This window comes from Pezoporus occidentalis, unplaced genomic scaffold, assembly GCF_034315485.1.
Source record: "Pezoporus occidentalis ecotype Australia unplaced genomic scaffold, CSIRO_AGI_Poc_V1 ctg329, whole genome shotgun sequence".
In the NCBI taxonomy this organism is placed as follows: domain Eukaryota; kingdom Metazoa; phylum Chordata; class Aves; order Psittaciformes; family Psittacidae; genus Pezoporus; species Pezoporus occidentalis.
In genome coordinates, this window is record NW_026915257.1 from 159,919 (window position 1) to 174,905 (window position 14,987).

At 53.1% G+C, this 14,987-nt stretch overlaps 1 protein-coding gene across 1 annotated transcript; it reads right to left on the minus strand.

The window, feature by feature from the left end:
• Positions 1 to 2,111: 2,111 nt before the first annotated feature.
• LOC134168956 (keratin, type II cytoskeletal cochleal) lies at positions 2,112 to 13,326 on the minus strand. Its single transcript, XM_062629128.1, has 9 exons — positions 12,771 to 13,326; positions 11,736 to 11,944; positions 8,733 to 8,793; positions 8,138 to 8,233; positions 7,234 to 7,398; positions 6,991 to 7,116; positions 4,153 to 4,373; positions 3,593 to 3,627; positions 2,112 to 2,862 (listed from the first exon to the last, which is right to left on the minus strand). Exons 1-9 carry the CDS (start codon positions 13,167 to 13,169, stop codon positions 2,675 to 2,677), a joined length of 1,500 nt encoding a protein of 499 aa, XP_062485112.1. The 5' UTR covers positions 13,170 to 13,326; the 3' UTR covers positions 2,112 to 2,674.
• Between the last annotated feature and the right edge of the window lie 1,661 nt (positions 13,327 to 14,987).

The window sequence follows — 14,987 nt, forward strand, 5'->3', positions numbered from 1 at the left end:
TCCTCTGGGTCACATCCGTCTCCTGTCTCTACCAGTGCAAAACTCACCCCCATTGCAAAGCTGCTTCTGAAGCTGGATCACTTCTCCTGCATCCAACCTGCAGGAAGCGCAGGGAGCAGAACACTGGGGATGCACCCGATTTACACCCAGTCAGGACACTTTGGCTTCACAACGTGACCCAGCTTCAGTGTGTGTTTGAGCCCAGGACCCCTCCCACCCACCCCGTGCTGGGCTGCACCCACAGAGCATGAGCAGCAGCTCAAGGAGGGGATCCTGCCCCTCTGCTCTGCTTGGTGAGACCCCACTTACAGCACTGGGTGCAGCTCTGGTGTCCTCAGTGTAAGGACATGGAGCTGCTGGAGCAAGTCCAGAGGAGGCCATGAGGATGCTCAGGGGCTGGAGCAGCTCCCATAGGAGCCAGGCTGAGAACATTGGGGCTGTAGAAGAGAAGCTGTGTGGAGACCTCAGAGCAGCTTCCAGTGTCTGAAGGGAGCTACAAGGATGCTGGAGAGGAACCTGCATCAGGGACTGGAGCGATGGGAAAAGGGGTGATGGGTTCAAACCTTCATGGACTCACAAAGACACTCCCTGGTGTTTCCCACATTGTGCAAATCTCCTTTTCCCCAGCATATGTTGTCCTGGGAACATGGAAAAGCTGCAGCCACCCAGTCTGCACATGCCCCTTCCTGCACGCCTGCTGCTCCCCAAGGATTCAAGCAATGGAGCCCTCCCCATCACTTGTTGTCCTGCATCTCCTCGCTACTGCAAACAGCAGCAACCAGTGGCACCCGCTGCCTTTGAGCTCTTCATTTCAGGGCATTCATTTCAGTTTGATTTCTTGGCTACAACACAAAAGCTGTGAGCTGGGTGCTGGGTGCTGATAGCAGAGCTCTGCTGGGCACCCTAAGGCCTCCCTTCCTTGACCTTAGTGCCATGTGTGCAGTAAAACCACACACAGGCTCAGCACAAGGGGCTGGGTGGTGCTGGGCATCAGAGGAAAGGGATCTGGGTACTGCAGAGGCAGGTGAAGCATCCTTGGAGGATGCACAAACCAGCCTGGAGGCAACAGTGACTCCAAACCCTCTGCCTGGCCCTGGCCCCACTGGGGTGATGCTTTGAGCAACACCAACCAGGGCTGGCCCCACATCTGCACCATGGTTCTATGAGAGGGGTGGGAGCAAGCAGAAACCCCCCTGGGTGAGTCCTCCTCACCCCACAGTGCCCCAAAAGGAGCAGGAAGGAGCTGTCCTCATGCAGCAAGGCCCAGGCTCTCCTCTCCAAGCTCTGGCTGTTGGCAAGGGGGTCTCCTGCAGCACTCAGCTCCTCTGCTCAGCAGAGGAAGATGATGCTCGGGGATGGATTGGTCTCAGTTTCAGTCCTGACCAGGGTCTGGGCTGCAGCCAAGTGCTTGAACAAACCAATGCCATCGCCCCACTGCCCAGACTGGGAGCAAGCAGGTAAAATTCACCCAGAAACAGAAGACTGTGCAGGCAGCAAACCCTAAATCCTACCTCCAACCACAGCGTGGCACTGCTCCAGGGCAGCAGGCTCCGGAGGCAGGAGGAAGGGATAACACTGGGCTCTTCCCAGAGCATCCAGGGCAGCACAGACAAGGAAGGCGGTTGGCACGGAAGCAGCATGCAACAGGGAAACTTTATTAACAGCCTCATGACAAACTCCCAGACCACAAAGGTGTAAAACAGCAACCAGAGATGCACTGCTAGGACACGGCTGAGCATGAAACGCAACAATTCTGTGCAGCTTCTGTGAGTTATTTACCCAAGAATCATTCCTACTGCAGTAAGAACCTATGGCCCTGGCACAGTTCAGCTGAAGACATGCTTTGGCAGGAACAAGTAGTTATTGTAGTGATGCATCAACAAATCACGCTCTTCCCTACCTGTAGTAGAGACGCTTTGAAAGCCAGGGTGGTAAAAGAGACACTCAGAGATGGGGAATGTGTAAGTAACTTCATATCCCGTAAGCTTTGGGCTTCTTTTAAGGAGAGGGAATGGGGTGGGGAGCTTGCTTATGAGTTACTTGGCTATAAAGAGCCTGCAAGTAGATCTGCCTGCATTGCCTTCGGTGAGAAACCAGCTTCACACACACAGAGCTCCACATCTGAGCCATTTCCAAAGAAAAGGGAACCCCAAAGCAGTTTCACTGTTCTCCTCTTGGTGAACGTGAACAAAACCAACCCAGGCTGCAATCTCAGCACGGGTTGAGCTGTTCTGAGGAGCCCAAGGGAATGAAATGCTCCCAATCCTATTACAAAGCAGATAATCTCCTGGTGTCTTTTCCAAACCCACAGCACGAGTGCGGAATTCCTTGCCACTCAAACGATTGCTTTGCCATTCAAAGGGTGAAATCCAGCCCTGAGCAGGGGGTACCGAGCACACAAGTAACAAAAGCGTTATCCCGCCTGCCTCACCGGATGACTTTCACCCTACAGGCTTGAACCTGCTCTCCGTGGAATGGTTCCCACCAAGTTCAGGAGTGCAGGATCAAGCCTGGGGTGACGTGGCCGGGGCAGGCACTGGTGTTTCTCACTCCAGTTCCTTCACCACTGCTGGAATTCTGCAGCCAGTTTGTCCTAGGAAGGCAACAAAGACTTTGCTGTCTGTGGTTTCCCCCCCTCCCATGGAACGGGTACCGCTGCTCTCCACTCCCGGCGTTACTTCCGGAAGCTTCTCCTGCTGGACGAGGTCGTGGTGACAGTGTAGGACTTGGTGGCACCCCCGGAGGAGAAGCCGAGGGCTCCGCTGCCCATTCCTGAGCCCAGGCTGAGGCCTCCTCCGAGTCCTCCTCCCAGCAATCCACTGGAACTGGCAAAGCCACCTCCACCGCTGGAGCTGACCACGGCTGCGGCACGGAGAGAAGGAAACCAAACGTGAGCATCAGGGAGCTTCAATCCCGGTTTGGCACCCCCAGGAAAGGGCAGCAGCGAGAGGAAAACTCTCTCTGATCCCTACAAAATGCTCCCCTGCTGCATTTTTGCCTGGAGCGTGTTTCTGTGTGCTAAGGGCACCTGAGGGCTGAGCAGGCTCCACCACCAGCACTCAACCTGGCTCAGGACCCTGTGCAGCATGGAGAAGCCCATATCAAACACATTCAGCTCATCTCTTGGTGCACCAGAGAGGCTGTGGGCATGTGGTCCAACAGCAAGTAAACGGATGGGAAGTAGAGTCACTGGTTTAGAGCTGTAGACAGCACCTCCAAGACACCAGCATCTCTCCAAAGTCCAGGCAAGGTGAGCACCCAGTGCTTCCCAAGCTGGAAAGACACCCTCTAATGTCACCTTGGCACTAACTTCCAACCCAGGGAATTCATTTCCTCATTAGCACGTATAAAAATGGGAGGAAAGAAAGACCAATACTGCCCCAAGTTCAACTTCATACAGAGGAGCTGGAGCTGAAGTCTGCCCCGGAGGCAACAGCATTACCGAGGTCTGTCTTGGGGGGCTCCCATTTAAGAAGGGGTTAACTGGGCTGCAGAAGCTAAGGCAGGGCACTGAGGCTCCTGCACGCAGCCCCAGCTGGTCCCCACCTGCATCTGCTCTGTGTGACTACCATAAAGCACAAAACCAACTCACAGATGTTGACGCTGCCAACTCCATCACCTGCCAACCTGTTGGAGAAGACAAAACACAAAGGCAGAAAGGAAGAGGCCAGGTTAGACTCTGCATTACTCAGTGCTCCCCCAGGGCCCCGGTGCTGAGGGTGAAGACAATGGCAATGAGTTATTGCTGTTGTAAATAATTCAAACAAGATACGTGTGCCATCCAGTGCTTTGCTCTGGCCCTACAGTTACAGCTCTGTGATCACCTGGGCAGAGGGGGGGCTGAAAGAGCGCAGCAGCTCTGTCCTAATTCCATGGGGATTTGAGCCACTTGGGAATTTCCTGCCACGGCACTGAACAAAGGATGGGAACAACTCCTCTTCCTTCTTTGTATGTTTTCTCCAAGAGCATCACATTCTCCCCAGGACTTGCCCCCAGTTTGGCTCTTCACCCAAAGCACTTTCAGGACCAAAACGCAGTTGAAAGTGCACAGTTCTCTCTTCTGGAATTCCTTGGGAAAATTGGGATTGGGTCCTCACAATGTCCCAAGCAAAGGGAACAAAGGGTTGGACCTGCTCCATGTGAAACCCTCACCTGCTCTCCTCTCCCTCCAGCAGCTTCCTGTAGGTCGCGATCTCGATGTCCAGGGCCAGTTTGACGTTCATGAGCTCCTGGTACTCACGGAGCTGCCGGGCCATGTCCTGCTTGGCCTTCTGCAGGGCTGCCTCCAGCTCCTCCAGCTTGGCCCTGGCATCCTTGAGGGCCAGCTCCCCGCGTTCCTCAGCCTCGGCGATGGCTGCCTCCAGCTTGGCACGCTGCAGGGACAGAGCAGGGCACATCCGCGGGCATCAGTGGGCATCTCACCTCCTTGGTGGAGGACACTGCTGCCCATGGACTTCTGAACATCCCTACGTATCTGCTCAGCCCTGGAGCCTTCTGCTCAACTGAGATCCCTTAGAATTCATGCCTACACACTGGTTTGGACACTGGATGGAGATCAGCTGCAAAGGAAGCTCATCTCAGGCCAAGCTGTGCTCTTCTCATAGGCAGACCCTATTCTCTCCACTGGCCACGACTGTGGAAGACTTTCTTCAGGGGATCCTCAGCCCACCCACACCTCACACAACAGCACAACACTTGGGGTTAATGCAAGCTCATGGTTTCTCTCCTATTTATTATGCCCCAAGAGCTTGTTCGGTGCCAGTTGGTCTCCACCAGGCTTTGATGTGAGGCAAGAGCAGACCTGCAGTTAACAACCAATGCAGACCAAAAGCATCCCTGTGGGGCCGCATCAAGCTGGCAGCCCTAATGCAGCCTCAGCTGTGCCCCTGCACCTCCACAAAGGCCCTGTGCTTGCCAGGGAGGCCTCACAATGAACACATGTACTTTATGCTCTCATCCATTATTCAAGGGAGCTGCACCGGGTCAGCTCTTGGCTCCTAAGCGTGCATTGAAGCCTCCCTGCCCTGAAACCAAACAAACACACGAATGGATGAATCACAATGGCTTATCTCCAGCTTTGTGCACCCTGGTTATTCACCACCACCTTCCAGCCCTCAGCCATTCACTGGGCTGGCTTGCACCAGCCCTTTGATGAAGCGATAAGAGCCCTGCCTCAAGCAAACAGAACTCCCATACAGCTGCAAAATTCCCTCCTGTGCCCAAACATGGACAAGGATCCCAGAAGAGAGAAGGCCCAAGGAATGTGTGGGGCCAAGAGGGAGGCCACACGCAGCAGTGCCCTTTGGAGACGGCTCTGCATCACTCCCCTCTGCGCTACTGCATCGCTTGTGGGCTCACCTAGAGTTCAGCTATAAACATATAGACCCTCACCTATAGTTTAGGTAGAGAGAGAGAGACTCTCACCCATAGTTCAGCTATATAGAGACTCTCACCTATAGTTCTATATAAAGAGAGACTCTCACCTATAGTTCAGATACATACTCACCTATAGTTCTATACAGAGACTCTCACCTATTGTTCAGATACATAGAGACTCTCACCCATAGTTCAGCTATATAGAGATCTACCTATAGTCCAGTTATATACAGAGAGAGACTCACACTTATAGTTCAGCTATATAGAGACTCTCACCTACAGTCCAGCTATAGATACACGCAGACTCTCACCTATAGTTCAGCTATATTGAGAGACTCACCTATAGTCCAGCTATATAGACAGACTCTCACCTATAGTTCTATATAAAGAGACTCTCACCTATAGTTCAGATACATGGAGACTCTCACCCATAGTTCAGCTATATAGAGATCGACCTATAGTTCAGCTATAGATACATACAGACTCTCACCTATAGTTCAGCTATAGATACATACACTCACTTATAGTTCAGCTATAGATACATACAGACTCTCACCTATAGTTCAGCTATAGATACATAGACTCTCACCTATAGTTCAGCTATAGATACATAGACTCTCACCTATAGTTCAGCTATATATACATACACTCACTTATAGTTCAGCTATAGATACACACAGACTCTCACCTATAGTTCAGCTATAGATACATACAGACTCTCACCTATAGTTCACCTATATATACATACAGACTCTCACCTATAGTTCACCTATATATACATACAGACTCTCACCTATAGTTCACCTATAGATACATACAGACTCTCACCTATAGTTCACCTATAGATACATACAGACTCTCACCTATAGTTCACCTATATATTCAGACTCTCACCTATAGTTCACCTATATATACATACAGACTCTCACCTATAGTTCACCTATAGATACATACAGACTCTCACCTATAGTTCACCTATAGATACATACAGACTCTCACCTATAGTTCACCTATATATACATACAGACTCTCACCTATAGTTCACCTATAGATACATACAGACTCTCACCTATAGTTCAGCTATAGATACACACAGACTCTCACCTATAGTTCAGCTATAGATACACACAGACTCTCACTTATAGTTCACCTATAGATACATAGACTCTCACCTATAGTTCAGCTATAGATACATACAGACTCTCACCTATAGTTCAGCTATAGATACATACAGACTCTCACCTATAGTTCAGCTATAGATACATACAGACTCTCACCTATAGTTCAGCTATAGATACACACAGACTCTCACCTACAGTTCACCTATAGATACACAGACTCTCACCTATAGTTCAGCTATAGATACACACAGACTCTCACCTATAGTTCAGCTATAGATACATACAGACTCTCACCTATAGTTCAGCTATAGATACATACAGACTCTCACCTATAGTTCACCTATAGATACATACAGACTCTCACCTATAGTTCACCTATAGATACATACAGACTCTCACCTATAGTTCAGCTATAGATACACACAGACTCTCACCTATAGTTCAGCTATAGATACATACAGACTCTCACCTATTGCTCACATCACATCCTCACCTGGGCCTTTGCGTTTTCGATCTCCGCCTGCAGCCTCTGGATCACGCGGTTGATCTCCACGATCTCGTTCTTGGTGTTGCGCAGGTCATCCCCGTGCTTCCCTGCGGTGACCTGCAGGGCCTCGTACTGCCACGGGGAGCAGAGGAAGGGGTCAGGCTGGCACTCCGGTGCCTAAAAGCCCCCCCCCGGCCATGCCGTGCGGATGCATGGACTAACAGAAGCCTTTCTGCCTCCCAAACTCACCTTGCTCTGGTACCAGGACTCAGCCTCCGCCCGGCTCCTGTTGGCAATCTCCTCATACTGCGCTTTGACCTCTGCAATGATGCTGTCCAGGTCCAGGTTTCGGCTGTTATCCATAGACAGCACCACTGAGGTGTCAGAGATCTTGGCTTGCAGCTCTTGGAGTTCCTGGCAGTTGCATTAAAAAGAGTACCATCAATCACTGGCTTTTATGGGCCTCTCTTTTGGAAGCCAGTTAAAGAGAGAATCCAAGAAGAAAAGGGAAAGGGAGGCAGCTAACAAGAATGCAATCAAAACAGTCATTAATTAGAAGGAAACCAACCGAATCACATCAACCTTGCAAAGCACAAAGTAACCGGCAGAGAAATGAAGATACTCATCGGCCACATTCTGGCAGCAAGGCTGGGTTATCCCATTCCTGAGATAAGTGCCCAGCATGGAATGCTTAATCCAAGAAACATGAGCATCAGCTTCACAGCAATGGAAGGGCCAAATTCCACCACCCCACCCAAGGATGCAACGTGTCCAGTTCTTACCTTGCAAATAATGGGCAAGATAAAGGAGTCTGGGACAAGGAGCTTTCCTTTCTGTCCCTCTCCCAGCACACAAACACACAGGCACACACCAGCACTACAGCCCTGGCTATAGCACACGGGTTTCCCATGTTTTCACGTTAACAGCATCAATAAATCCATTTCACATCCCAGTTAGGGAGAAATCACTGTGACAGCTCACAGAGCAGTCCACTCGCAGGTCTGGTTTTGCTCATGGAAGGGAACACTCCGGGTCTCCATCACCTCTCTCATCTCTGGAAGCAGCACATTCATTCTCTCAGCCACCAGTCACTGTTCTTCCCTCCCTGGTGATGCCACACTGCAGCAGCCCCCTGAAGCACAAAGGAACTTACTGCTTCATAGAGGGACCTCAGGAAGTTAATCTCGTCCGTGAGCGCATCCACCTTGGCCTCCAGCTCCACCTTGTTCATGTAGGCAGCATCCACGTCCTGCAAGAGTCAGAATCCACTGAGATTGCTGCAGCTTTCATCACTAAGTCCACCCAGCCTGCAAAAGCAGTCAGGAGCCCACCACGCTCCCCAGGCTCTCTATGTCCCTCTGCCCAGTGATCCACCATGTCCTAAAAGTCATCTACCGGTGCACTCAACGCTGCTGATGTGCAGGATCCCTTCTGTTCTGTAGATCCCTGGAACTATCTTTGCAAGCCCAATGCCAGTCTGGACAGTCAAGAGAAGCCTTGGGAAATGTCCCAGAGATACAGCCATAATCCAGGACATCCCTGGGGTCTGCACTGCTTCCCAGCTTCCTAGAGAGCCTCCAGTGCCTACTGAGGCAGCCTTTAGTCAGAAAGGAGAGCTCGAATTCTTCCCCTGCAGGTCTCTGGGCACAGCTAAAAGATGAAGGGACAGCAAAGCAAATGTAGGGCCAAAAGGGGGAGAAGGGCTGCAAACACCCATGGTGAGCCCCAGGGGACGTCCCTGCACGCACCTTCTTGAGCACCACAAATTCATTCTCTGCTGCCGTGCGCTTGTTGATCTCATCCTCATACCTGCCAGGAAGGAAGGCATTGGTGAGACGTTAGAGCCTGGGGAAAGGGGAAGCATCACATCAAGAGTTACCCTGAGTGGTTTTAATCTCCCTCCACTTCTGTCTTTGCGAGCAACCTCATCAAAGCCTATGACCTCCCCAGAGGCAGAGGCTTCCTGTGTGCCTTCTGCACAAGAGAAATGTATGCCCCATTTCCAGGGTACTGTTTGGATGAATTGAAGCCTGAAAGCTATTCTGGTCCACAACACCACAGCCACTAACGTGAAAAGCCTTTCTCACCCCTGCTTTCCCATATTCCTTAATATTCACTGTGTTTAAGAAGCTTTCTGCTCCTTATCCTCACTCGTGGATGGCTGCAGGACTGCAGTGTAGGTCCTGAGGCTCCCAATTGCTTCCCTTACCCCTTGAGAGAGCAAATACAAAAGCAGGAAGGGATCCCAGCAGGTTCAACCAATTCCCCTCTGCTGGTCTAAGCAGCTGCTGGTGCTGCTTTCACCGTGCACTTCCCTATTCCAGGCACTTGAGAGCACTTTGCAGGTGTCCATCACAGGCCATGGCCCTGGTACGAGCTGAGTGTAGTGACCCTCATTCTGCACAGAGTGGCTCTGCTTCAAAGCTGCTCCAGCTCCTAGAGCTGGCTACAAGCCCTCTTCAGGTGATCACCTTTAGAGGTAATGAGCTAGATGCTCAGCAGATAAAAACCATGCTCTGTTGGCTTTACAGCATCACTGCTTTGTTCCTGCCTCTTGGGGCCTGCCTTACACCAGCCACTGCTGAATCAAACAGCCGGATCCTGCTGTAGGAATCCTGAAAGCCAGCCAAGGAGCAGAGCAGGAGCCACCTTCTCGGGCTGTTGGGGAATTGCTGTTGCCAAAGCCAGAGCACTGCTCTCTGTTTACACAGCCCCTGCACGGCGAGCGCTGGCATTTGCCTTCACTTGAGCTACTTCACTTTCAACAGCCTTCATGTGCCTCCCCTCCTGCTCCGCACTGGAAGCTTGCCCATCCCACTGGCACACACGGATGCCGTCCGAGGCGCATCAGCTGCATCCATTGCTATGGCAGGGTAATAGGTGACCTGGAAATGATGCGCCCATGCTGCACAGGCACAGCCTGCAGGGCAGAATGGACAAGCAGGGATAGGGAACAGGGCTGAATTGCTCGGGAAGGGTTTGTGGAAGTCCTCATTTCCCGGGGGAGCCCTGACTAAGCTGCCGAACCAAGTGACAAGTCATGCCAGGAACTCCCAAGGTGATCCGGAAGCCTGGGGCACTCTCACACCCTGGCATGCCCTGCACCAAGCCACGTGGGCAGAGTGAATCCAGCCTGCTCCTACCCTTGCTTGCTCTGAACCACACCCTTAGGCAATGCAATTACTGAGTAAGGGACTGAATCTCATCCCCTGGAGCCTGGTGCAGATAAATCTCCTCCTCCCTTACCCCGGATGTGAACTGAGCATCATTGTGCAAACCAGCCCTAGGAAAAAGAGGCAACAGACACAGAAAGTGCAGTCCTGGTTTGGGTATTCGACTTGGAACATGACATTTCCTTCATAGAAATGGGGAGAGGCAGGTTCTGAACTCCAATTGCTACATCCCTCTGCTGCACGAGCATCTTAGGCTCCTGATCCATAGAATCACAAGAGTGGTTTGGGTTGGAAGGGACCTTAAAGCTCAGCCAGTTCCTACAGGGTGCTCCAAGCCCCTGTGTCCAACCTGGCCTTGAACACTGCCAGGGATGGGGCAGCCACAGCTTCTCTGGGCACCCTGTGCCAATGTCCTACCACCCTCTTATAGGGAAGAGCTTCTGTCTAAGATGTAACCGAAACCCTGAAACCCTGTTTCAGTTTTAACCCCTTTTGCTATTCCCCCAGTCCCAGATGAAGGGAAATTCCTGCTTTCCTTCTCGTCCCACAACCAGGGTTTGGTCTCACATGGACCTGTAACAAGGAATTACAGGAATAAGAACGCTCCTCTCCCCTCGCATTCCTGTGCCCTGCAAGTAAAACGAGGGCTGCAATTCCTCTGGGTGCAAACCAGCTCCTTGCTGCTGCCTTGCAGGGATGAAACCTGGGGCTGAGCAGAGCAGGAACAAGGGAGCAGGGTCGGAGGAAGCACCATTGCCGTGCACCTCCTTGGGAATGGCTGGGAATGACCTTCCCTAAGCACACCCCAGAGATTACCAGCACTGTTTGCTTTCAGTTCCTGCTGGATCCAGTTTGCCAGCTCCCTCTTTGCTTTCTTCCCTTTTCTATTCAAGGCATTCTCTGGGTTGGGCCGCACTGGGACAAAGGCTGCTTTCTTCAGGGGCCTCCTCCCAAGCGACACGGTTTGGACTGAAAAGCAGCTTCAAAGTGGCAGGTCCCCTGCTCCATTTACCTGCCCACAAAGCGAGCAGCGGCTCAGCCGCTGCTGCAACCTGCTGAGCTCCATGGGCTTCCTACAGAGCCCCAGGACAAAGCCATCCCTGAGGAGACCCCAAAGCAAAGCTTAAGGGGATGGAGCCACTGGAATCATGTAGGAGCAATCCAGGCAAGGAGCCAGGCAGCTTCCCTGCACTCAGGCACCTTACTCATGGCTAGAAAAATCTCCCCCCCCAAGCAAAAAAGCTGGAGACATCTCAGCAAGCTTCTAACTGCAGCTACGACCATTACACCAACCCAACTACACCATTACACCAACTACACCATTACACCAACCCAACTGCACCATTACACCAAGTACACCATTACAACACCCCAACTGCACCATTACACCAACTCAACTACACCATTACACCAATCACACCACTACACCAACTCAACTACATCATCACACCAACTCAGCCACACCGTTACACCGACCCAACGACACCGTTACACCGACCCAACTACACCGTTACACCGACCCAACTACACCGTTACACCGACCCAACTACACCGTTAGACGGGAAGATGACACATTACTTGGTCTTGAAATCCTCAACAAGATCCTGCATGTTCCTGAGCTCGCCCTCCAAACGCCCTTTGTCATTCAAGAGCCCGTCGAGCTGCCGCCGCAGGTTGCTGATGTACGTCTCAAACATGGGGGCAATGTTACTGCGGGTGGTTTTCTGGTCCTGGAGGAGGCTCCATTTGGTCTCCAGCATCTTGTTTTGCTGCTCCAGGAAGCGGACCTGGAAAACGATGCAGGGGTCATTTGTGAAAGCAAGAGGAAGGGGGAGCTGCCTCGGAGCTGATCCCGGGGCAAGGAGAGCCTGGGGATGGTAGCTGAAGAATTTAGATTGCCCATAGGGAGCACTGTGAGGGGGATAAAGACCAGGAGGGAGCAGTTATGATTTCAAGGCTTTGGATGGACTCAAGATAAGCAGATTCTGCTTGCTCGACACTTGACAGAAGCCATCCACAGACCTCAGGCAATCACCCAAACTCCAGGTCTGGATTCCTTGCATGTTGAGGATGCCAGAGCTGAAGTTTACACAGGCCATAGGATCAATTAGTGCAAGAGAGTAAAGCCACAGGGTGCAGGGCAGTGCAAACACAGCAAGGTCTGACTTACATCAAGACCTGATCTACTGGGAGGATTCCTCTCCAGGTGGCCCCCTCCTCCCTGCATTTGGCAGAGGTGTGCTTGGGTGCAGACTGGATCTTTAAAGCCTGCATCTACATTATGGACAATAGCTAAATAAACTAAAGAAGCTATTGCCCACCCACATTATGGGCAAGAGCAGCTAAAGAATAGGGGACACACACTAAATAAAAGTTATTTCCCATCCACATTACGGGTAAAAGGGGTATAAAGCAGGCCTAAGCAGGGCAAAACCCTTTACAGAAGGCCATGCGTAACTGCAGAGGGCTTTAATAGGAGTTATTGTCATGCAGCAGGCAAATCACACCGGGCTCCTGAGGACCAGATCCTGAGCCCATCCGTGAACCCCCTCCCATTGGCTTAAGCGAGCTTTGGCCCAGATTTGCCCACCAGATTTTTCCCCAGCACCCCACCTTGTCGATGAAGGAGGCGAATCTGTTGTTGAGGGTCTTGATCTGCTCCTTCTCCTCCTTGCGCACCCGCTGGATGTTGGGGTCGATCTCCAGGTTCAGGGGCGTCAGGAGGTTCTGGTTGATGGTGACCTCCTGGATGCTGCCGGAGCCGGGCGCCCCAGCGAGCCCCATGCCCCCAAAGCCGTAGCCAGAGCGAACGCTGTAGGAGCTGCCCCCCCCGAGGGACACCCGCTTGCTGCCGGAGCCCAGGCTGTAGAGGCTGGAGCTGCCGAAGCCCCCAGCCCGGCTGAAGCCGGAGCCGCCTCCGAGCCCGCGGGTGGAGGAGACGGTGCTGACCCGCACGTGGCTGATGCCAGGGCCGGCGGCAGAGCGGGAGCTGAAGCTCACAGAGCGGGACATGGCTGCTCCGAGGGGGCCGGCGGTACCCAAGGCCTCGGGGCTCAGGGAAGCGGAGCTGGAGCGCAGGGAGAGAGTGAGCGGCGCGGCGGCCGCCTCCCCTTTTATCCGTTAGGAGAGCGGGGCTTGGCCCGAGGGCAGGAGAGGAATCGTTTTACTGCGGGGAGCTGGGAGTGCCCGGCAGCGCCCAGCCCCTGCCTGCGGGGAGAGAGGAGGGAAGGGACGGGCAAGGGATGGGCAAGGGACAGGGAAGGGACAGGGAAGGGATGGGGAAGGGACGGGGAAGGGATGGGGAAGGGACAGGGAAGGGACAGGGAAGGGACAGGCAAGGGACAGGGAAGGGACAGGGAAGGGATGGGCAAGGGACAGGGAAGGGATGGGCAAGGGACAGGGAAGGGACAGGGATGGGCAGGGAAGGGACGGGGAAGGGACAGGGAAGGGATGGGCAAGGGACAGGGAAGGGACGGGGAAGGGATGGGCAAGGGACAAGTAAAGGACAGAGAAGGGACAGGGAAGGGACAGGGAAGGGATAGGGAAGGGACAGGGAAGGGACGGGGAAGGGACGGGGAAGGGACAGGGAAGGGACGGGGAAGGGACAGGGAAGGGACAGGGAAGGGATGGGCAAGGGACAGGTAAAGGACAGAGAAGGGACGGGGAAGGGACAGGGAAGGGATGGGCAAGGGACAGGGAAGGGACAGGGAAGGGATGGGCAAGGGACAGGGAAGGGACGGGCAAGGGACAGGGAAGGGACAGGGAAGGGATGGGCAAGGGACAGGGAAGGGACAGGGAAGGGATGGGAAGGGATGGGCAAGGGACAGGGAAGGGACAGGGAAGGGATGGGCAAGGGACAGGGAAGGGATGGGCAAGGGACAGGGAAGGGATGGGCAAGGGACAGGACACACCTGGAGCTTCCCTTCATCTCCGCCGCAGGGGATGTGACCCTGGAGCCCCTGGTAAGGGTTGTAACGGGACAGCTCCAATCCCCCTGTCCTCAAGGCTCCTGCATTCCTCTGCACTTGCCTAAACGGAGGTTGAAAGGAGAAGGAATATGGACTGATTTGTAACTCTCCTGCAGTAACACAGCAGGAAAGAGGGAAGAGGCCTCAGCTTAGTGCCTGGTCCAGCTTCGTTTAATACACAGCAAAGCCAGCTTCAGCCTTGCACACTCACCCCCCGCTCTGCCAGCAGCAGGGCACATCAGAGATGCCACTGCTGGCCCTGGGTTTGCTTCCTCTCTCCTGTTCGAGTTAACATCAAGGTGGTTTAGGTGGGCAGCCCCGTGCCCATGGAAGCAGCCAACACACTGGTCCAGGCTCCAAAGGAGACATGTTTCTGCTTAAATTCCTGTGCAGGAGAGGCAGAGACAAGAATGAGCTGCATGGGCGAATGCAGAAGGCTGGAAGGGACTATCAGGCATGCCTCCATGGCATTTCAAAGTCTGGCCTGAATGTGTCACCCTTCATCTCTCCCCCTCATCGGGACAGCCAGATAGCGCTGGCTACACGTTCTGGCCACAGCCTGTTACAGGCATGCACTTCCTTCCTTGTGGGAGATGGGAGTTGGCTGGAGAGCCCGCTTACTAAAGGGAATTCTCCTTCTGAAGAGGGAAAGGGGGAGATTGAGCCAGCCAGAGACATCCAAGGCAATATTGCTCCCTGCCTGGGAGCTGGCTCGGCTTCCACCTGCAGAACAGATATAACCCAGTGCGGGTAAAGCACGCTCCCAAGTTACACACACCCAGATTTACTAATGGCTGATGGGGTTCCCTTTACAGAGCTGCAGGTCCTTTGAGTTCACAGAGCTGCTCCCCTGCAGCTCCCT

Coding starts and splice junctions, on each gene's coding strand:
- LOC134168956 (XM_062629128.1), bottom strand. CDS start 13,169: ATGTCCCGCTCTGTGAGCTTCAGCTCCCGCTCTGCCGCCGGCCCTGGC. Junction 8,794..11,735: donor GTTGAGGATTTCAAGACCAA/GTAATGTGTCAT, acceptor CCTTCCTGGCAG/GTATGAGGATGAGATCAACA. Junction 3,628..4,152: donor CTGGAGGGAGAGGAGAGCAG/GTGAGGGTTTCA, acceptor CTTCTCCAACAG/GTTGGCAGGTGATGGAGTTG.